This window comes from Salvelinus sp. IW2-2015, linkage group LG5 (genome assembly GCF_002910315.2).
Source record: "Salvelinus sp. IW2-2015 linkage group LG5, ASM291031v2, whole genome shotgun sequence".
NCBI lineage: Eukaryota > Metazoa > Chordata > Actinopteri > Salmoniformes > Salmonidae > Salvelinus > Salvelinus sp. IW2-2015.
Window position 1 is genome coordinate 17,888,811 of NC_036844.1, and position 23,665 is coordinate 17,912,475.

The 23,665-nt window shown below is 41.2% G+C and overlaps 2 protein-coding genes across 2 annotated transcripts; one reads left to right on the top strand and one right to left on the bottom strand.

Moving 5' to 3' along the window:
* Nucleotides 1-732: 732 nt before the first annotated feature.
* Nucleotides 733-4,618, bottom strand: LOC111964001 (transmembrane protein 203). Its single transcript, XM_023987634.2, has 2 exons — nt 4,530-4,618; nt 733-2,067 (listed from the first exon to the last, which is right to left on the bottom strand). Exon 2 carries the CDS (start codon nt 1,751-1,753, stop codon nt 1,337-1,339), a length of 417 nt encoding a protein of 138 aa, XP_023843402.1. The 5' UTR covers nt 1,754-2,067; nt 4,530-4,618; the 3' UTR covers nt 733-1,336.
* On the top strand, nt 4,601-8,592 carry LOC111964000 (delta-aminolevulinic acid dehydratase). Its single transcript, XM_023987633.2, has 12 exons — nt 4,601-4,704; nt 5,241-5,363; nt 5,523-5,573; nt 6,155-6,251; nt 6,353-6,488; nt 6,593-6,676; nt 6,814-6,902; nt 7,059-7,114; nt 7,218-7,305; nt 7,420-7,506; nt 7,716-7,845; nt 7,947-8,592. The coding sequence occupies exons 2-12, from the start codon at nt 5,248-5,250 to the stop codon at nt 8,003-8,005; spliced, it is 993 nt and encodes a 330-aa protein (XP_023843401.1). The 5' UTR covers nt 4,601-4,704; nt 5,241-5,247; the 3' UTR covers nt 8,006-8,592.
* The last annotated feature ends 15,073 nt before the right edge of the window (nt 8,593-23,665 follow it).

A 23,665-nucleotide genomic window follows, 5' to 3' on the forward strand; every position in this document is an offset into this window, starting at 1 on the left:
CCATGAACTCACGCCCATGTGAACTTTGCTTTACTTGTATTACTTGAATGTCCTTCCCCAATGTTGACTTGGGCATCGGAAATTGAGGAGTAGGTCACCACTCCCATCTTCAATGTAAATAGCGACACACCGTGGTCACACTTCGTCATCACAAGGGATAACAGTGGACATACTGTACAAAATATCCAAGTCTYCAAAAGACACAACTGTATTGTGTCTGTTCAGAATTGATCCAAAGTTGACTAATTAATGTTTCATAGATTTTTGAGGAGCTAAAATAATATTGCATGATAAACTTTACCAGTTCAAATGTTCATTTACACATACAGTGCCAATCAAAAATTGACACACTTACTCATTCAAGGGTTTTTCTTTATTTGTACTATTTTCTACATTCTAGAATAACAGTGAAGACATCAAAACTATGAAATAACACATTTGMAATCATGTAGTAACCAAAACAAGTGTTAAACAATTTATATTTGAGATTCTTCAAAGTAGCCACACTTTGATGACAGCTTTGCACACTCTTGGCATTCTCTCAACCAGCTTCATGAGGTAGTCACCTGGAATGCATTTCAATTAACAGGTGTACCTTGTTAAAAGTTCATTCGTGGAATTTCTTTCCTTAATGCATTTGAGGGAATCAGTTGTGTTGTGACATGGTAGGGGTGTGGTATACAGAAGATAGCCCTATTTGGTAAAATACCAAGTTCATATTATGGCAAGAACAGCTCAAATAAGCAAAGAAAAACGACAGTTTCTTCAAGTGCAGTCGCAAAAACCATCAAGCGCTCTCATMAYGAKCGCCAAAGGAAAGGAAGACCCAGAGTTACCTCTGATGCAGAGGATAAGGTACTTTGATTGGTACTGTATATAGAAACACAACATGGGTACCAAAAACAAGAACATAATAAATGGACTAAAACAAACAAAGCTGCAGACAGTCTTACCAAATTCAAAAGACTTCAATTCTCAAATGTCCCTCCCCAGCATCACATCAGGAAATAAATTACAATGAAGGATAAAATGAGGCCATCAATACATGCTTGAGCAAGAGGTCCATAACAGATCAAATACAAAAAAAGGTATCCACAGGAAGCAATGTCCAGGAGAGCCATACTGACAAAGGACTGCTCATGGAAAACACATTCTGTCACACTGTCCTCAGACAAGGTTAGAAATGGAGGGGAAGCCTGTGACCCTCATCTCTCCAGCCATTAGTCCAAAAACTATTTCACAATAGTCAGTTAATTAAAAGTCACCTAGTATGAATAAACCTGGATCTTCTATAGCTGATAAACGACTCCTGCCCTCATCACACCGCCCCTTGGAATCAGTTGACACGGCAGGAGCGGATCATCAGTAGCTGCAGGAGGATGAAGAGCGGTGAGACGATAGGACCAAACCCCAGGTCGCGTGCCTGTTCCTGCTCAACCAACTTCTGGCACAGCAGCACCTCACACACCAGCTTGAGGCCGAGCACCATCAGCACCCACAGCAGCCTCAGCACTGCTAGCCTTTTCTCATTCTCCTGGTACAGCCGGATGGATACAATAGCTGTGAAGTAGGTGCTGAGGCCATCAGCGGCAAACAGAGGMACGAAGACCAGCCACCAGCTCATGCCAGGGGCAAACAGGTCAGTCCGCAGTGCTACTAGCACACTGAAGACCAGCAGAGCCCCCAGGTGGAGGAAGAGCTCGAACGTGGCAAAGCCCAGCCACTGGACCAGCTCCCGCAGGGAGAACAGCATGGCCTTAGGGTGTAGGGAGTGGATTCAGGTGGACTGTTCAACCAGGGACTGAATGGGGTAGACTCACTGGTTCGACTCAGGAGATGTGACGTTTCCAGACTCAGGGTGGTAAAGTGTGAGGGAAGGGAGACATTGAGGTCTGGGCAGAAATCCACAGAAGGCAATAGGAAATGGCCCTTAACAAGGAACTGCTGCACAGACGATCAAGCACACCTACATCATTGAAGACAGTGGGGGCAGAGAGGACGAAATACTGTGAGCCAATGAAGAGCTTCACATGTGGAGGATGTCTTCATGGAATCAAGTTGTTCTGCCTTTATTTAGAAACAGAGACATTTTATTCAGAGCATGACAACAGTTTACAATGTATTGAAATTGAACTAATGTTACACTGTAAACATCAACAAAGTGACAGTATTTACTTCACTTCCCTTTTACCAAGCTATATTGTAACAAGCGTGAAGTTGATTGAAACAACTATCAAAAGTTGCAAACATTTTTACAATCTCATTCTGTCTTCTAGACTAATGTTAGTCTAGAAGCGGAAATGTACAGTGGGGCAAAAAAGTATTTAGTCAGCCACCAATTGTGCAAGTTCTCCCACTTAAAAAGATGAGAGAGGCCTGTAATTTTCATCATAGGTACACTTCAACTATGACAGACAAAATGAGAAAAAAAATCCAGAAAATCACATTGTAGGATTTTTTATGAATTTATTTGCAAATTATGGTGGAAAATAAGTATTTGGTCAATAACAGAAGTTTATCTCAATACTTTGTTATATACCCTTTGTTGGCAATGACAGAGGTCAAACGTTTTCTGTAAGTCTTCACAAGGTTTTCACACACTGTTGCTGGTATTTTGGCCCATTCCTCCATGCAGATCTCCTCTAGAGCAGTGATGTTTTGGGGCTGTTGCTGGGCAACACGGACTTTCAACTCCCTCCAAAGATTTTCTATGGGGTTGAGATCTGGAGACTGGCTAGGCCACTCCAGGACCTTGAAATGCTTCTTACGAAGCCATTGCCCGGGCGGTGTGTTTGGGATCATTGTCATGCTGAAAGACCCAGCCACGTTTCATCTTCAATGCCCTTGCTGATGGAAGGAGGTTTTCACTCAAAATCTCACGATACATGGCCCCATTCATTCTTTCCTTTACACGGATCAGTCGTCCTGGTCCCTTTGCAGAAAAACAGCCCCAAAGCATGATGTTTCCACCCCCATGCTTCACAGTAGGTATGGTGTTCTTTGGATGCAACTTCTCAGCATTCTTTGTCCTCCAAACACGACGAGTTGAGTTTTTACCAAAAAGTTATATTTTGGTTTCATCTGACCATATGACATTCTCCCAATCTTCTTCTGGATCATCCAAATGCTCTCTAGCAAACTTCAGACGGGCCTGGACATGTACTGGCTTAAGCAGGGGGACACGTCTTGCACTGCAGGATTTGAGTCCCTGGCGGCGTAGTGTGTTACTGATGGTAGGCTTTGTTACTTTGGTCCCAGCTCTCTGCAGGTCATTCACTAGGTCCCCCCGTGTGGTTCTGGGATTTTTGCTCACCGTTCTTGTGATCATTTTGACCCCACGGGGTGAGATCTTGCGTGGAGCCCCAGATCGAGGGAGATTATCAGTGGTCTTGTATGTCTTCCATTTCCTAATAATTGCTCCCACAGTTGATTTCTTCAAACCAAGCTGCTTACCTATTGCAGATTCAGTCTTCCCAGCCTGGTGCAGGTCTACAATTTTGTTTCTGGTGTCCTTTGACAGCTCTTTGGTCTTGGCCATAGTGGAGTTTGGAGTGTGACTGTTTGAGGTTGTGGACAGGTGTCTTTTATACTGATAACAAGTTCAAACAGGTGCCATTAATACAGGTAATGAGTGGAGGACAGAGGAGCCTCTTAAAGAAGAAGTTACAGGTCTGTGAGAGCCAGAAATCTTGCTTGTTTGTAGGTGACCAAATACTTATTTTCCACCATAATTTGCAAATAAATTCATAAAAAATCCTACAATGTGATTTTCTGGATTTTTTTTCTCATTTTGTCTGTCGTAGTTGAAGTGTACCTATGATGAAAATTACAGGCCTCTCTCATCTTTTTAAGTGGGAGAACTTGCACAATTGGTGGCTGACTAAATACTTTTTTGCCCCACTGTATGTGTTCTTCACAGCTCGGGGAATCGATCCAGCAACCTTTAGGTTACTGGCCCAACGCTCTATCAATGTAACCTTTTTTTCTTTCTTGCTGATATGAAAGATAAGTCCTTATGCGTCCAAAACCGTACCGCAAGCAATGCATGTTAATGTTCAGACCGAGCGTCGGGATCTTCACAAAACTCCCCCTACAAGACGCCTTTGTCCAATTACTTATGTGTAACGTAATGGCACTGAGTCATGATCAAAGACTACTATGGTGACAGTTGAAATCGTTCGCCAGCTAGCTAACTGCCTGGCTACATTCATGGTTTTAACTGACAACAATCGCTCACAAACGATTCCCGATAATGTTACAGTGGTCTAGTTAGCTGGTAAAATGCTGTATTGTCAGATCATTAGGCTAGCTGACGTTAGCTGAGCTACAGTAACGTTACAGCAAAGTAAGTGGTTACAGTGCTCGCACAATCAACAACTAGCTAGTTAGCTAACGTTACCTCGTAGCCCTTGCCATCTCATACTAGCTATATATACGTTATCCATCTGTGCATGTGTCAAGTAATATGGGTTATTATAGGACATGACAAGGTTTGGCTTTTTTTTTTTTATATATATATATTTTTTTACCTCAATTCCGATTCAAGTGTCAGGTTAGCCTTTTCATACTGTTTTCATTCCTTCACTTAAATCTACCGTGTACTATCGCGGGAACTTGCACGTTTACGGAACAATTTGTGCAGTGCAGTGGCCAGTTAGTGTCTGCGTCTAGTGCAAGCCAAGGAGGACGGACGTACTGTACAAGGCAAGAACACCGAAATCCATTTATTTATTTTAGTAAAGTTAACATTGTTGTATGTTAATTAATGCTGACAAGTTACGTTTTTGATGTTGCAAGGTGAACAAATCTGCGGAATATGACCAGGAGGAGTTGCAAGTGTGTTTTCTGGTCGTGTGGTGCATGGAGCATATCATTGGCCCATTTGAGCACATGATTGTTGATAGTCGAAGTTAGCTTTCTGTTGTTCATTACATCTGTCGTTCATTACATCTGTCGTTCGTTACATCCCGATTTTGCTTAGTTCTCATAAATGTAGACCTTGAATGTCAATGATCTTGAAATTATAGATTTAAAGGGATCTGGAATGGGCTTTCATAAATGTGAGCAATTATTCTTCCTCCAGCTGTGTGAAAGCAAGCATTATCACTGCTGTAACTCAGGGTCATCCAATTGTTTAGTTTAAGTCAGGTTATAGCATAAACCACTCTCTCATTCCAATGCATCTCAGAAATGTGGGGGTGAATAAAGGTGACATTGTCAAACCTCTCTCTTTCTCTCAGCGCAAAGATGCAGCCGGTCGATTCTCTCCTCCACAGTGGCTATTTTCACGCAACACTCAGATGCTGGCAGAGCTGCGCCTCAGACTTGAGACCTGAGAATCTTATTTACCCCATCTTCGTCACGTAATGTCTCCTCTCCCACACAGACACTAGGATGTCGTCTTGATGTTGTGATACAAATGACAGATTCCCCTGTGTCAAAGTCAGTTATACTGTGGGCTATATCTGAGTGGCTATGTGTTTTTTATGACATGGCAGCTTTCTTGTTCTTTTCTCCAACAGTGACAATCCTGATGCTGTGGAGCCCATCGCTAGTCTACCAGGCCAGGCCAGGTAATGACTCCAGATAACCTGTTCATGTGGTTGATTATCTCATCTATGGTAATTGCTTATCTACACTAGGTACAGTAGTTGAATACCCGCAATGTGCTGTTAATGTGTAATTTGTTGTAATCATATTTTAAAACATAAATGACTTTGAAAGATCATTTTTATTCAAAGTCTTTGTTTTAAAGTCATCTGAGAGTAAGAATGAGCGGGGGATGGGAACCATTGAGATAAAGGCTGTGACCTCCAGATAAATACTGTGAGGCAGGGTGGATCCAGATAAGAAGAGAATCCGTTAGTTGTTTGTCCCACACAACCCTCCCTGCTCATGCACCATTTGGTTACAATAAAATAGGCTGTAATGTAATACTGAGGCCTAAGTGTTGAAATTACTGTTAATAGTTCTCTCACAGTCTGATTTGGTTTTTTTACCAAAACAAACATGATTTTAGGCTATAGAGATCAAATACATCTCAGTGCATTGATAATGAAGTGCCACTTTGTAATTGCTTGCCTCAAAGTGTTATTGAATTAGCACTTTAGTTTGTCCATTCCCTGTGTCCCCCTCTCTCTTTTTCTCCCCACAGATATGGAGTGAATAAACTGGAAGGCATGCTACGCCCCCTTGTGGAGAAAGGCTTGAAGTGTGTGRTGATTTTCGGCGTGCCTGCCAAAATCGCTAAGGTAAAGTATATGCACTCATATTCTTTTTGCCACTACATCAACTCCGAAGGGCTTATGACTGCAACCTTGCATACTGTCATACCTTTGACCTTTCTTCTCAGGATGAGAGGGGTTCGGGTGCAGACACAGGTGATACTCCGGCAATATTGGCTGTGAAGAAGATAAGCTCTCTTTTCCCTGACCTGCTGATGGCCTGTGACGTCTGCCTCTGTCCCTACACCTCACATGGACACTGTGGTCAGTCACTCTCTATCACATCTTTTCGTCTACAACTAATGCAAATCTGATTTCCTTTGATTAACACTACAGTGTTATAAGACTGCACTCTGATTCGCCCTCAGGAATCTTGCGGGAGGATGGCACTCTGGACAATGGTGCCAGTTGCCAGCGTCTGGCAGAAGTGGCATTGGCCTACGCCCGTGCTGGTGAGTCTGGTCATTCCTCCCCCCTCTGTTATCTACTCTCACTTCTAAAAAATAGGGTACTGGACCGATGTTGATACTGCTCAATGGGGCACCACACCCATGTCATTAGTTTAAGATCTCTTGTTCTTCTCGTACAGGCTGTCACATCATTGCACCCTCTGATATGATGGATGGGCGAGTGGGAGCCATCAAACAATCACTGATGTCCAATGACATGGGCAACAAGGTAACAGATGGGAGCACTAGATTGTACATAACCTTATATTCATATGAACTCAATAYGGAAAGGAAAGCATTTGCCATAAGGAAACCATTAGTAAAGAAGCCATTAAGGCCGAATCACCTGGGGTAAAAAAGTWATGTTTTTCCTCCTTCCCCCCAGGTTTCAGTACTAAGCTACAGTGCTAAATTTGCTTCCTGTTACTATGGTCCCTTCAGGTAACTAATGATTGTAAAACCAAGTATGGACAGAAAAGGATTTTACTTACCAGTTATTATTTGACAGGATGCTCTAAGGAAGCTCTGTTTTTTTTGTGTGTAGAGATGCAGCACAGTCCACACCAGCATTTGGAGACAGGCGTTGTTATCAGCTGCCACCTGGTGCAAGGGGCCTGGCACTGCGAGCTGTGGTAAGAGTGTCTGAATTGCACGCATGTGTATGAAAAGTAGAGAGAGAGTGTGTTTTTGTCAGAGCTAGTCAATTTACCCAGGTGGTTGAGGTTTTGTTTATGTTTTTCTCTCAGGACAGAGATGTCAAGGAGGGGGCAGATATGCTGATGGTGAAGCCAGGACTGCCCTATCTGGACATAGTGAGGGAGGTCAAAGATAAGGTTAGTATGTTCTAACTAATTTCTCTCTGCATGGTTAGAGTTTCAGGCTCCAGGATCAGTATCGATAGTTTCAGCTAAATAACCAAACACTAAGTTCACATCCAAGGGTACACAAACAAGCTTATCATCAGTTGTTATGAAGACTACAAAACCCTTCTGCTTTTACCTGCTCCATATTCTTCTCACCACCCTCCTCTGCTCCCTTCCAGCACCCCAATCACCCATTGGCGGTGTATAACGTGTCAGGGGAGTTTGCCATGCTGTGGCATGGAGCTCAGGCTGGAGCCTTTGACCTGCGCACCGCTGTACTGGAATCTATGACCGCCTTCCGCAGGGCAGGTGAGAAGGGAAGGGAGTCATTGGGTCTGGAGGAACAYTGCTCTGTTCTCTATAGAGAAAGAATGAGTTCTACTGCTTTAGTTCTATATTCTTCCCTTTAGGTGCTGACATCATCATCACCTACTACGCACCTCAACTGCTCACCTGGCTGAAAGAGTAACCGACAGAAGGCTTGACATGCGATTAGCTCCTTTTTACCAAGCTGTTCAAGGCTGAACTACACTGACAAATGGGGTCTACTGAAACCAAACTGACATGTGAGAACAGGCAACCTATCTTCATACAGTCATTTACAGTTTCTTTTTCTATATAACATTGATGTTTCATTTTGTTCTGGGACTCTTTTTTTTAATATGCAGCAACCACAAATTCTCACCAAAGATGGTATTTTTCTAGCTCGTAACCACTTGTAAAGCATATCAAATAAGGTTTGAAGGGTTAGCCTAATGTTAGATGAAAAAATGGGACTGTAAAAGCTATCTGTTGATTGTCTTGTTAGTTTATGGGTATTTTTTACTATTCTATAGGTTTCCAAATTGAGTAATTATGGACTTTTATTTTACTTCTATTTTATTCTGTGCCTTCTGTAATAGCCACTCTGGCTTCAGCACTGACATTTACTAGTGTTTGTAAGGTTGGGTTAAGAAACCTCTAGAGCTCTTATTTACCAGGGTAAATGGACCTATCCAATAAAATAGATTTTTTGGATAACAACAATAAAGCTACAATCGAGTTTGAAATATGGTCCATAGACTTACTTTTGTTTTATTACGTATAACCTAGTTAAATTTTTTACCGTTAAATGTTTACCTCAAAAAAGGAAATAATATAATAACGAGGCTACAGTATATAGGAGTACCAGTACCGAGTCAATGTGCAGGGGGGTACTTTTGTAGTTGGGGTAATATGTACATGTAGGTTGGGGTAAAAGTGACTAGGTAATCAGGATAGATAAAGAGTATATGCGTATGTAAAAGTGTGTGTGTTTGAGTGTCCATTGAGTGCATAGAGCTAGTGCAAGAGAGTCAGTMCAAAAKAWTTWWATAAATAGGGGATCAATGTAAATAGTCCGGGTAGCCATTTGATTAACTGTTCAYCAGGCTTATGGCTTGGGGGTAGAAGCTGTTCAGGAGCCTTTTGGTCCCAGACTTGGTTCTCTGGTACCACTTGCCATGTGGTAGCAGAGACAACAGTCTATGACTTGGGTGGCTGGAGTCTTTTACAATTTTAAGCGCCTTCCTCGGACACCGCCTGTTATAGAGGTCCTGGATGGCAGGGAGCTAGGCCCCAGTGATGTACTGGAACGTATGCACGCACTACCCTCTGTAGCACCTTACGGTCAGATGACAAGCAATTGCCATACCAAGCAGTGATGTAGCCAGTCAAGATGCTCTCAATTGTGCAGCTGTATAACTTTGAGTKTGAGAGCCCATCTTTTCAGCCTTCTGAGGGGGAAGAGGCATTGTCATGCCCTCTTTACGGCTGTGTTTGGACCATGACAGGACCTGCTCCCTATAGGCTCTCATCGTCGTCAGTGATCAGACCTACCACCAGGTGTCATTAGCAAGCTTAATGATTTTTGTKTTTTATTAGGATCCCCATTAGCTGTTACGAAAGCAGCATCTACTCTTCCTGGGGTCCACACAAAACAAGTAACATGACATAATAGACAACAGAACTACATATGTTTCAAAACAGAACACATAGTCCACATATAAATACATACAAAATCTCTAGATCAATTAGGGGAGAGGCGTTGTGCCGTAAGGTGTTGCTTTATCTTTTTTTAAACCAGATTTTCTGTTRATTTGAGCAATAATGGCTTTATATAATACAGTACACTTTTTTTGAATTTGTTCTGGATTTGGGGACTGTGAAAAGACCCCTGGTGGCATGTGGGGTAAGTGTGTGTGTCAGAGCTGTGTGTAAGTTGAGTATGCAAACAATTTGGAATTTAACAACGTTTCTTATAAAAATAAAAAAAAGTCAGTCTCTCCTCGACTCTTAGCCAAGAGCGACTGGCATGCATAGTATTTATATCATTTATATTAGCCCTCTGATTACAATGAAGAGCAAGACGTGCCGCTCTGTTCGTTGAAGTCATGCGCGGCCATGCAGTCGTGGGTAAACTGAGTACAGGAGGGGACTAAGCCTGCACCCGAGGGGCCTCCGTGTTGATGGTCAGTGTGGCAGATGTGTTGTTGCCTACCCTCAGCACCTGGGGTCGGCCCGTCAGGAAGTCTAGGATCCAGTTAGAGGGATGTGTTCAGTCCCAGGGTCCTTAGCAATAGTGATGCGCTTGGAGGGCACTATGGTGGTGAACGCTGAGCTACAGTCAACGAATAGCATTCTCACATAGGTGTTCCTTTTGTTCAGGTGGGAAAGGGCAGTGTGGAGTGTAATATAGAGATTGCGTCATCTTTAAAAATATATACACTACCATTCAAAAGTTTGGGGTCACTTAAAAATGGCCTTGTTATTGAAAGAAAAGCACATTTTTTTGTCCATTAAAATAACATCAAATTGATCAGAAATACAGTGTAGACATTGTTAATGTTGTAAATTACTATTGTAGCTGGAAATGGAAGAATATTTTTATGGAATATCTACATAGGTGTACAGGGGCTCATTATCAGCAACCATCACTCCTGTGTTCCAATGGCATGTTGTGTTAGCTAATCCAAGTTTATCATTTTAAAAGGCTAKCTGATCATTAGAAAACCCTTTTGCAATTATGTTAGCACAGCTGAAAAKTGTTGTTCTGATTAAAGAAGCAATAAAACTGTCCTTCTTTAGACTAGTTGAGTATTTGGAGCATCAGCATTTGTGGGTTTGATTACAGGCTCAAAATGGCCAGAAACAAAGAACTCTCTTCTGAAACTCGTCAGTCTATTCTTGTTCTGAYAAATGAAGGCTATTCCATGCGAGAAATTGCCAAGAAATTGAAGATCTCGTACAACGCTGTGTACTACTCCCTTCACAGAACAGTGCAAGCTGTCTCTAACCAGAATAGAAAGAGTGGGAGGCCCCGGTGCACAACTGAGCAAGAGGACAAGTACATTAGTGTCTAGTTTGAGAAACAGATGCCTCACAAGCCCTCAACTGGCAGCTTCATTAAATAGTACCCGCAAAACACCAGTCTCAACGTCAACAGTAAAGAGGCGACTCTGGGATGCTGGCCTTCTAGGCACTCTGTCCAGTGTCTGTGTTCTTTTGCCCATTAATCTTTTATTTTTATTGGATGATCTGAGATATGGCTTTTTCTTTGCAACTCTGCCTAGAAGGCCAGCATCCCGGAGTCGCCTCTTCACTGTTGACGTTGAGACTGGTGTTTTGCGGGTACACAGCATGGCAGCAGCACAACATGGTACAAACCTTATTGGGCAAAGACAACAGCACAAAGGGTGAGAAGGTAGAGACGACAATACATCACGRGAAGCAGCCACAACTGTCAGAGTGTCCATGACTGAGTTTTTGAATGAAGAGTTTGAGATAAAACTGTCCAGTTTGAGTGTTTGTTGCAGCTCGTTCCAGTCGCTAGCTGCAGCGAACTGAAAAGAGGAGCAACCCAGGCAGATGTGTGCTTTGGGAGCTGCAGCYAACTGAAAAGAGGAGCAACCCAGACAGATGTGTGGGGACCTCTTGAAGCTAGGGGGCAGAATTTTTATGTTTGGAAAAATAACGTTCCCAATGTAAGCTGCCTATTTCTCAGGCCTTGATGACCTGCCTAAGGCTGTGGAATACTGAACATAACGCGCCAAACAAATMGAGMTTTTTTAATATAAAAATKATTTTTAGCGAACAAAAGGAACATTTGTGTAACTGGGAGTCTCGTGAGTGCAAACATCCGAAGATCATCAAAGGTAAGCGATTCATTTTATTGCTTTTCTGGCTTTCGTGACCAATATACATTGCTGCTAGGTGTTCTTAAAGTTTTGTCTAGTGATCGATAAACTCACACAAACGCTTGGATTGCTTTCGCTGTAAAGTATATTTTCAAAATCTGACACGACAGGTGAATTAACAACAAGCTAAGCTGTGTWTTGCGATATTGCACTTGTGATTTCATTAATATAAATATTTTTTGCTTCTTTTTTATTTTTAATTTGGTGCTCTGCAATTCAGCGGTTGTTTACGAAAATGATCCCGCTAAAGGGATCTGTGTCAAGAAGTTTTAACAGAATGTGACTGGCAGAACGGGTGTTGTATATGAAGGATGAGGGCTGCAGTAGATATCTCAGATAGGGGGAAGTGAGGCCTAAGAGGGTTTTATAAATAAGCATCAACCAATGGGTCTTGCGATGGGTTGGGGGCAAATCTGATGGCCGAATGGTAAAGAACATCTAGCCGTTCGAGAGCACCCTTACCTGCCGATCTATAAATTACATCTCCAAAATTGGGCTCCCAAGTGGTGCAGCGGTCTAAGGCACTGCATCTCAGTGCTTGAGGCGTCACTACAGACACCCTGGTTCGAATCCAGGCTGTATCACAACCGACTGTGATTGGGAGTCCCATAGGGCGGTGCGCAATTGGCCCAGCGTCGTCCGGGTTTGGCGATGAGTTTAACATCGACCAGCCTCAGAATTTCCACTTCCTGTTTGGATTTTTTCTCAGGTTTTTGCCTGCCATATGAGTTCCTTGCTTATACCACAGACAATATTCAACAGTTTTAGAAACTTCAGAGTGTTTTCTATCCAATACTAATAATAATATGCATATATTAGTAAATGAGCACTGAGGAGCAGGCCGTTTTACTCTGGGCACTTTCATCCAAGCTACTCAATACTGCCCCTGCAGCCATAAGAAGTTAACTGACTTGCCTAGTTAAATAAAGGTTAAATCAAATATGGGTAGGATGGTCAACTGAATCAAGGTTAATTTCGCAGCGTGGTGAAAGAGGAGCGATTACAATAGAGGAAACCAAGTCTAGAATTAACCTTAGCCTGCAGCTTTGATATGTGCTGAGAGAAGGACAGTGTACCGTCTAGCCATACTCCCAGGTACTTGTATGAGGTGACTACTTCAAGCTCTAAACCTTCAGAGGTAGTAATTACACCGGTGGGGAGAGGGTATTCTTCTTACCAAACCACATGACCTTTTGTTTTGGAGGTGTTCAGAACAAGATTAAGGGCAGAGAAAGCTGTGGAATTGTTGGGGCGGTATTAGAATTGGAATGGGTCCAGGTTGTCTGGGATGATGGTGTTGATGTGAGCCATTCAAAAGCATTTCATGGCTACAGATGTGAGTGCTATGGGGCGATAGAATTTAGACAGGTTACCTTGGCATTCTTGACACAGAATGTTTTTAAGCTCATCTTCTATGTTTGACATTATTTATACATATATACTAGGGCCCTTCGCTAGGAGAGCAAATATGTTTATTTGCATCCAGTGAAATTCAAAGCTCTATTTGTCATCTATAATCGCCCCGTCTACATTTTCATACACTAAATTGTGTAGTAGACCTTTACAGTAGATCACAGTTCAGATTATTAACACCAATCCTGCAAGTTTGTCTAGCCTGGTAAGATACCACTCCGATCACGTTTCAGGTTGTAACTCCTTGGCCAATGGAGAAAAAAAATAGCAAACCATTCTCTTATAGGTGTCTTGTTTTAATGAGCATGAAAAGGAATGACTCTTTAGACTGTTAAATTATTGCATTCATTTAATAGTGCATACAATTCTTATTTTGGTTAAATATTGAGTAAACCAAACTATGGTATATTACACTTATTTGCTGTAGCTGTATAATCGTAATTTTCTTACCGCTGAGTCACAACATGGCTTGGCTTCAGAAGATAGTTTCTGTCATAGACTGTATGGGTTATAGACTGTTTACACCCCGACCCGAGTACTCTGGTCTGCCACCTCTGGGGCCTCATTTATAAAACTGTGTGGAAGATTCACTCAAAAGATGGCGTACGGACGAAACACAGAAAGTGCTTACGCACAAAAATATTATTATTTATAACACAGTGCGCACGCATGTCCCACGCCGGTTTCCCTTTATAAATCACAATCAACTCGAAATTTGGGCACGTGAGCGAGCGTCTTGTCCCACCCTTTTAACGCTCATAGTTGCCTATAAATAGTCAGTGAAACGCCCCTAATTAATATTCAGCCATACTGACTGCATGACGGCAAATCCCGACAGAAAGGCTAAAAAAGCAATGTCACACAATGTGAAATAGAAGTTCTTGTAGGGGAGGCTGAAGCAAAAAAATATCTTGTTTATTGGACACAGTGTGAGCATTACAAATGCTAAAAATGCATTAGTGGCAGCATGCCACTGCCATGCTGCCATGTGGCGGACGCTGTGAATGCTGCTGGCTCAGAAGGTAAAAAATACGTGGTCCGACATAAAGGCCAAAAGGCGCATAGCCTTACACAGACAAAGTGWTTGTGCCACGAMCGGGGGAAAGGGGACACCGGAGCTCAACCCCCTTGATGGGTGATTTGCCAGTATTATAGGGGAATCCCACCTGAGTGGAGTAGTGACGGAGGAGGACACGACATACAGGACGCACCGGATGATCCAGGTATGTAATTAGTATTCCCTCGTTTGAAAAGAGTAAACCAAATGCATTCAAGTTGTTTAAACATTTTATTTACACAAACAATTGTGACTATTGTTTTTAGTCCCTGCGGGGTCGGTGGTGCTGCAGCTGAGTACGCCCAGCCCTGGTGTCTCCCCTGCACCTCGTGCGTCACAACCCTCCACCCTCCCTCCGGTAGTGTCCTCACAGATGCAGTCCTGCAAACGCAGAGAGACACCATCGACGCTATTAACGAGGTTGCCAAGGAGTTGAAGTGGGACAGGCACGGCTTGGTTTCTGCGGGTGTAACCGATGTGAAATGGCTATTTAGTTAGCGGGGTGCGCGCCAACAGTGTTTCAATTGGTGACGTCACTCGCTCTGAGACCTTGAAGTAGTTGCAGAGGGTCCATGGTTCGAGCCCAGGTTGGGGTGAGGAGAGGGACGGAAGCTATACTGTTACATGGGTGCTTCTCTGTAAAATTGYGCCCAGTACAGCACAGAGATCCAAGAGAACAGCTCTTGGTAATTGGAACAGGCRCATAAACCACTCATCATTGGCCAGTAAATCTTCCATTCGCCAAATCTTTTAACCGTGCTAATGCGGCCATTGTGCGTCATTACGCATTGTAATTGCATACCTTTCTATACCCACCCATTCGATTGTCAAAGCTACCCAATTGCGTAACACCTTCAGGTGTGGTAATTACCCTGAGTGTAACTGACAATAACAGGGCCATTATCACATTGACAGTTCTGCGCAACGAACATGTGACAACAATATATGYAACTGCACTCGTATCTTCCCGACTGGAGCATCGAAAACYGCATCAGTTTAAACGTAATTTGTCCTACTGTTCACCTTATTATTTATGAGAATACATTTCATAACATGCAAGTATGGTTTAATAATTACAGAGCCAATTAAATATGATTCTCGATTAAACTGTACAACATATTTGAGGGATTATTTTGCAAAAACATATCTCCGTTTATTTATTATCCTAAGTCATGTTTTTTGTGTGTGCACTCCAGGGAACTCATATGTAATATTTCGATTTATTTTACACAATGGTATCAATTTCAAAGCGTTTCTCGWGTTTCATCCTTCTGCCATCGGAGTCGCGGGTTATTATTTATCCAATTTATGTGCGTACCTGTGGGTCAAAGTGTCCGTGGAGGACTGCACATTCTCCCGTCAAGTTAGTTAAAAAAAAAAAAAAAAATCACAAAGTTTGCTTAGAAAGTGGCGTACGCTTTCTTTTGTGCCTACGCAACGTTTATAAATAAGGCCTCTGGTCTCTTGGCCTTAACCTGTCTAGCCCCGGGGTTCCGCTAGCGGAACTCCTCCCACATTCCACTGAAAAGGCAGAGCGCGAAATTCAAAAATATTTTTGAGAAATATTGAAACTTTCACACATTAACAAGTCCAATACAGCAAATGAAAGATAAACATCTTGTGAATCCAGTCAACATGTCAGAGGTTTTTTAAAATGTTTTACAGCGAAAACACCACATATATTTATGTTAGCTCACCACCAAATACAAAAAAGCAGACATTTCTTTCACAGCACAGGTAGCTTGCACAAAACCAACCAAACTAACCAAGAACAACCAAACTAAACAAAGAAACAACTTAATCAGATGACAGTCTTATAACATGTTATACAATAAATCTATGTTTTGTTCGAAAAATGTGCATATTTGAGGTATAAATCATAGTTTTACATTGCAGCTACCACACAAGCTACCATCACAAATAGCACCGAAGCAGCCAGAGTAATTATAGAGACCAACGTGAAATACTAAATACTCATCATAAAACATTTATGAAAAATACATGGTGTACAGCAAATGAAAAGACAAACATCTTGTGAATCCAGACAATATTTCAGATTTTTTTAAGTGTTTTACAGCGAAAACACAATATTAGCATTATATTAGCTTACTACAATAGCCAACCACACACAGCATTGATTCAAGGCAACAGTAGCGATAGCACAAAACCAGCAAAAGATATGAATTATTTCACTAACCTTCATAAACTTCATCAGATGACAGTCCTATAACATCATATTACACAATACATATATGGTTTGTTCGAAAATGTGCATATTTAGAGCTGAAATCCGTGGTTATACATTGTGAAAACGTAGCAACTATTTTCCAGAATCTCCGGATATATTTCTGACACTCACCTATTCTGACCAATAAACTATTCATAAACTTTACTAAAAAATACATGTTGTACAGGAAATGATAGATACACTAGTTCTTAATGCAATCGCCGTGTTAGAATTCTAAAAAAACTTTAGTACGACATACAGCTTACGTTATAGCGAGAGAGCGCCCAAAATCTGGGCGGAAACTAATAGTAAACATTTTCGACAGAAATACGAAATAACATCATAAATGGGTCCTACTTTTGGTGAGCTTCCATCAGAATCTTTACAAGGGGTCCTTTGTCCAGAACAATCGTTGTTTGGATTTAGAATGTCCTCTTCGTCTGTTGATTTAGCAACCAAAACTTGCCAAGTGGCGCGAAGCTGTCCATCGTCACCAAACGCAGAGAACGGAACACGCCAAAACTCCCGAAAAATTTCAGATTTTTCACTTTCTGACAGGAAGTTTGCTGCAAAATGAGTTCTGTTTTACTCACAGATATAATTCAAACGGTTTTAGAAACTTGAGTGTTTTCTATCCAATAGTAATAATAATATGCATATTGTACGAGCAAGAATAGAGTACAAGGCCGTTTAAATTGGGCACGATTTTTCCCCAAAGTGAAAATAGCGCCCTCTATCCTCAACAGGTTTTAACACCCCTATGGAAGTTCCGTTGCTCCCGCTCATCCCAGAGAGGAAGAGGCGAAGCGGGAGGGATAATTTGGCCAAAAAACTGTCTTCGCCAGCAGGTGGCGATGTTCTTTTCGGTCACCAAGCGAGGAGTTTTTGTGTGGAGGTCGATAAGAGTGTCGAATTTGGTCAAAAACAAAAAAGTAATAGCTTATTTGCTACGTGATGTTTATTTGATCAAATATAAGTTTCATAATGCTTAGGTTATGGGTGRACTGATATAAGTAGGACACGTGACATCCCGGCAACTTTGAGAGAAAAAAACCACTACACATCTCAAGATGGCTATGCATATAGTAGCAGAGTATCTTTTTATTTTATTTTTATTAACAACAAATCAATACAGGAAGTACATGTGGGAACACGAGTGTACATATAAATAATATACAAAGGACAATTGGGTGGGGGGCAGGGTTGGGGGGTACAATATCACATTACACAAGGACCTTAAGGGACATACATACACTTATTATTCTAACAGCTTTTTTGTTAGAGTATTTAATTGTCTTAAAATACAGTTACATTTATTTTTGTAAGATAAGAAAATGTGGTGTTTTGTTTGTAAATTTACATTTGTGAATATGAAACTTGGCCAAAAGAATAATGAAATGAATTACATAAAAATGTTTCATCTTATTTCTATCGTAGGTAAAGAATCCAAGCAGTACATCTCTCCACAATAGTGTAAGATCTTCATAAATGTGTTAAATTATAAATCTATTGATGTCTTGCCACAGTTTTCTTACATGAATACAACGCCAAAAAAGATGCAACACTGTTTCCGGGTGGTCATTACAAAAGGAGTAATTAGAGTTMATGTTTTCCTTAAACTTCTTCATATAGTGGTTGGCAGGATAATCTTTATGAGTAATTTTAAAGGAAACTTCATTTTGTTAAGAAGTAGGTATGTGTGGCAACATCCAAACTTTTCCCCAACAGATATCAATAAATCCATTCCAATAAGGCATGACATAAGGTATAGATACATCCTGCTGAAACAAGGTTCGTATCGCTCGGTTGTTGAATGGACCAAAAAATAATCAAATCTATCCTACTGATAAGTCAATAGGGTCAACGGAKGGTAGGMTCTGAGGGTCAGGTCTTGACACGTCCCTGAATAATAAAGCAACACCTGAGGGAATGGCATCTAAAACAATTGCAAAATCTTTAAGTGTTATAGGGACCTTGTAAAGTGATAAGACTTCCTTATAACTGAGTAAAAGACCCTCTGCATTTACCAGTTGGCTCACCAATAGGATATTATTTCGGAACCAATACTCTAAAAACAAAGAAGCATTTTTATACAATATATCCTGATTATTCCATATATAATATCTGTGTGGAGAAAAATTKTGCTTATAAATTAAGGACCATYACAAGAGAACCTGCCTATGAAAAGCAGAAAGTTTCACTGGAACTCTGTCAATATTATAATTGCAAACCAACATGAAGTTAAGGCCACCAAAAGTAGAGAAGACATGATGAGGAATAAAATTCCACATAGAAGTGGGTCTTCTTAGGAATTGTTTTATCCAATTGATCTTAAAAGTATTATTTAAGGTAGTAAAGTCCAGAAAATTCAGCTCACCATTTTCATAAGTGTTCATTACAACAGTTTTCCGYATGTAATGGGTACGGTTTCTCCACAGAAAGTTGAAAAGCATCTGGTCTATCTCCTTGCTTATTTTACTGTCAAGATATAAATATAGAGCGCCATATGTTAGTCTAGAGATACCTTCAGCCTTGGTTATTAGTACTCTTCCTTTTAWAGATAAGTCCCTCTGTAGCCATTGATTTAGCTCGCAGACTTTCCAGGAGATGACAATGATCCTGAACTCTCTGTCCTGATAGGAGCAGACTACTACTGGCAGATAGTATCAGGCAGAGTGGAGCGACTGACGGAGACGCTGGTTGCTTTAGAGAGCACCTTTGGATGGTCGGTGCAGGGACCRGTGTTCATGTCAAGTGTCGCCGAGGCAACCTGCATGTTCATCCCACTTGATGAAGACACACTAGTCTCCAAACAACTGCATGCATTCTGGGAGCTMGAGTCTCTGGGTATWATAAGCGAGAAAACACAGAACCCAGAGGAAAACGAGGCTCTGCAGAGGTTCGAGGAAACAACCACCTTCAAAGATGGGCGATACCACGTGGAGTTGCCATGGAAACGAGAAATGCCAGAACTCCAAGACAACTATAGAATCGCCAAGAAACYSTTTGAAGGTCTGAAGAAAAGACTGAAGAAGGATGTGACGTTGTARGGCAGATACAATGAAGTAGTAGAGYACTACTTACAACAGYATATGGCAGAGGACGTGCCCAAGGACAACGCATCAAGCGCAGACAACGTAAAATACTACTTACCTCACCATGCAGTACTCCGAGAAGATAAGGTGACGACAAAACTGAGAGTGGTGTTTGATGCCTCGTCCCATGAAGATGGCTGTCCATCCCTCAATGACTGTCTACTCACAGGACRGAACCTGAATCCGGATCTGCTCAGCGTTCTGATAAAGTTCAGACTACATGAGATCGCATTCATGGCAGACATCAAGAAAGCTTTCCTGCAGATATCCCTAGCAGAGAGAGACAGAGACGCCGTGAGATTTCTATGGCTCACAGGCCCACCAAGGGGAGAAAATGAAGAGGAGCTGCGTGTGCTGAGGATGAAAAGAGTGGTATTTGGAGCTTCCCCAAGTCCATTCTTGCTGGCAGCTACAATCAGGAAGCACCTGAAACAATATGAAACAAAACAACCAGAAGTTGTAGAGATACTGAGAGAGTCACTCTATGTAGATGACTTCATTGCAAGTTCACGCAATGTTGAAGAGGCTTTCCTTGTGACAACAACTGCAAAGCGAATGCTGTCGATTGCAGGCATYGACCTCTGCAAGTGGATGACCAACTCTCCTGAATTGAAAACAAAATGGGAGGAGAGTACGACAACTGACCACCCGTTGACGCTAGAAACACAAGGATTAGTGCTGAAGGTTTTAGGTTTAGTATGGAGACCGGAAACAGATGACTTTGTGTTTGACCTCAGGCCGCTACTGAGCATTCTAAAGCAAAAGGAAAACACAAAGAGAAGTGTTCTACAGTCGTCTGCACGCATCTTCGACCCTCTTGGTTTCCTGACCCCCTTCACCAGAACTACCCCAGTTACACCAGCTCACCATACCAAGGTGGTACAGAACAGACATGCGGCCACAGAATAGCCACACCCTGAAACTACGCTGTTCTGTGATGCAAGTGAAAGGGCTTACAGTGCAGTAGCTTACTTGCAAGGTGAATCACAAGACAGGGAAACAACAAGTCTAGTCGCATCCATGTCCAGGGTAGCCCCACTCAAGAAAATGACGTTGCCACGCCTGGAGCTCATGGGAGCTGTGATTGGAGCGAGACTAGCAAACAACCTGATGACCACACTGAAAATGTAAGAAAAACAGATCAAAATGTGGACAGACTCGATGATCGTGCTGCATTGGATTTGCAGCTCAGCTCAGAAATGGAAACAGTTTGTTGCGAACAGAGTGACGGAGATCCAGTCCTTGACCAATCCAGAGTCATGGTCACATATTGAAGGGAAAACTAATCCAGCTGACCTCTATGGCACCAAAATATAGAATAACTATCTTCAAAGTAATGACTCGGGACGTCGGGTTTGATATGAAAGCTTCTTTTAGTAATAATACTTGTTCACGTTACATTTACAAACTTTAGATTCTACAGAACAATGAATAATGAGTTGCTAGCGCAAAGGAGTCAAAATAATCACCTGTCAATTGCACTTAACTAGTGCGTTCGCTCTCTACTTCCTGTCGCAAGGCATTCTGGAKCTTGCAGTCAAAAGCCTAATTCAATACTAACCAGTACAAAATATGTATGTAGTTCTTTCAATCTCCAACACACAAATTCTAATACAATTACAAATATCTTTAGATGGAGCTCGATGAATTAACTTAAACATTAACTCTGTAACCCATTAAAGTTACAACAGTATCATCAGCCAGCTGGCTTATAATAATTTCTTTACCAGCTAAGGAAATACCTTGTTCAGGACTATTATTTAATGAATTTGTAAGAAGTGGGGTGATTAATAAAAACAGGTACGGAGAGATAGGACAACCTTGCCTAATTCCTCTCTTTAACTCAAATCTAGGTGAGGTGCCATATTTCAATTTGATAGAGCTGTTACCATTTGTATAGAGAGTCTTAATAGCCTTACAGAAAAAATCCCCAAAGCCAAGTCTCTCAAGGGAGTGAAAGAGGAACTGATGCTCTACTGTGTCAAATGCTTTATAAAAATCAAAAAAATTATATGAAGCTATCCTCGGTTATTAGGTCTGAGTAGTCAAGTATGTCTAATACTAGTCTGATATTGTTAGAAATATGGCTGTTCCTCATAAAGCCAGACTGTGTTTCATCAATGATTGCATCCAGGACTTCTTTAATTCTTTTTGCAAGTAGTAAGGCTAAATCTTATAGTCATTATTAAGAAGACAAATTGGACGCCAGTTATCAATGAGCAGAACTTCTTTTTTAGGCTTATGTATCAGTGTTATTAACCCCTGACTCATTGTAGGAGGGAGAACATTGTTTTTAATACTCTCTAAAAAGACTTCAAATAGGAAGGGAGCTACTTGTTCAGAAAATAATTTGTAAAATTCTTATGTAATTCCATCAACACCTGGTGATTTATTGTTCTTTAGATGTTTGATAGACTATAATCTCTTCAACTTTGATGGGTTCATCACACTGTTTAGATTCTATATCGCTGATAGAGTGAACATTATTCAGTGAGTCAAAAAACATATCTGTGGATTCCTGACAGTATGTAGAGCTATACAATTTCCTGTAAAAATTGCTACAGTATTTAACGATTCATTTTTGGTCATCTGTAATAACACCATCAATGTTTAACTTATGGATAGTGTTATTTGTAGAGTGAAATTTCTRAAGTCTAAAGAAATAGGATGAATTCTGTTCTCCCTCCTCAATCCATTTTTTCCTAGATCTAATAAAGGCTCCTTCTGCTTTTAATCTATATATATTATCCAGTTTTTATTTTGTAACTCAATCAGTTCCATCTTCTCCTCCCCCGAGAGGCCGGCTGGGGACSTCTGAGAACCGGGAAGTTATCTTAATGATCACCTTTTCCTCCTCAGCTCTTCTGGACTTAGCAAGATTACTACAATATTTTCTGAGGTATTTGGACACCTCAAATTTAAAGAGCTCCCAGTTCTTGCAATAAGATTTTTTCTTCACAAGTGTAGCATAGCTAAGCATAGCATAGCATCTCTCTCCATTGAATTCAGGCAGTTGACGTCAACACCACCATCGAATATTCAAAAAAGTATTAAAATAGCGAGATGTATCCACCAATCCAAAGAGAGGAATAGGCCAGAGATTGACAGCTTAGTCCTTAGTGAACTATTGTGCAGAGCACCGTTGAAAAGGATACCTTGGTCCCTGTATAAATAAAGGTTAAATAAAAATAACCAGAGATTTATAAACACAAAAATATCAATAGTAAGCAGTAAACAAAGTATACTATATCTGTTGTGTGTGTAAAAGGTGGGCCTACTCAAGGTACAGGAAAATAGAATGTGCAAAACCATGTAGCTATTTGTTGACAGAGGAATTTGTTGACAGCCAGAGTGAGTGTCCTCTGCATTATTCATCCATAATTACTGGTGCAGACATCTGTGATGATGAATGTTCTCTCATTGGCTTGTCAGCGCAGTCTGCACAGTGCACATGCTTCCAACAGCTACAGAGCACTCTGAGCATTTTTCTTTAGCTCTTGGGACTGTACAAGCTACCTACATTTACATGTTTGTAATTTAACGGACGCTCTTATCCGAAGTGACTTAGTTAGTGCATTCATATGAAGATAGCTAGGTGGAACAACCACCGATCTCAGTCATAGTAGGTACATTTTCCTCAATAAAGTAGCTATCAGCAAAAACTGTTAACTGTAAGTGTTAGTATTTTTGGGGGGAGTATACCCTTTTTGAAGCGGTAGGGTTTCTGATGTTTTCAGAAGATAGGCAAAGAAATTAACTTTATGTCCTGAATACAAAAGCATTATGTTTGGGGAAAATCCAACATAATACATCACTGAGTACCACACTTCATATTTTCAAGCATGATGGTGGCTACATCATGGTTATTATGGTTCTGGTTCTGCTTGTCATCGGCAAGGACTAGGGAGTTTTTTGGGGATAAAAATAAACAGAATAAAACAAAGCACAGACAAAATCCTAGATGAAAACCTGGTTCAGTCTGCTTTCCAACATACACTGGGATACAAATTCTCCTTTCAGCAGGACGAAAACCTAAAACACAAGGCCAAATCTACAGGAGTTGCTTACCAAGACGACATTGAATGTTCCTGAGGGGCCTAGTTACAGTTGACTTAAATTGGCT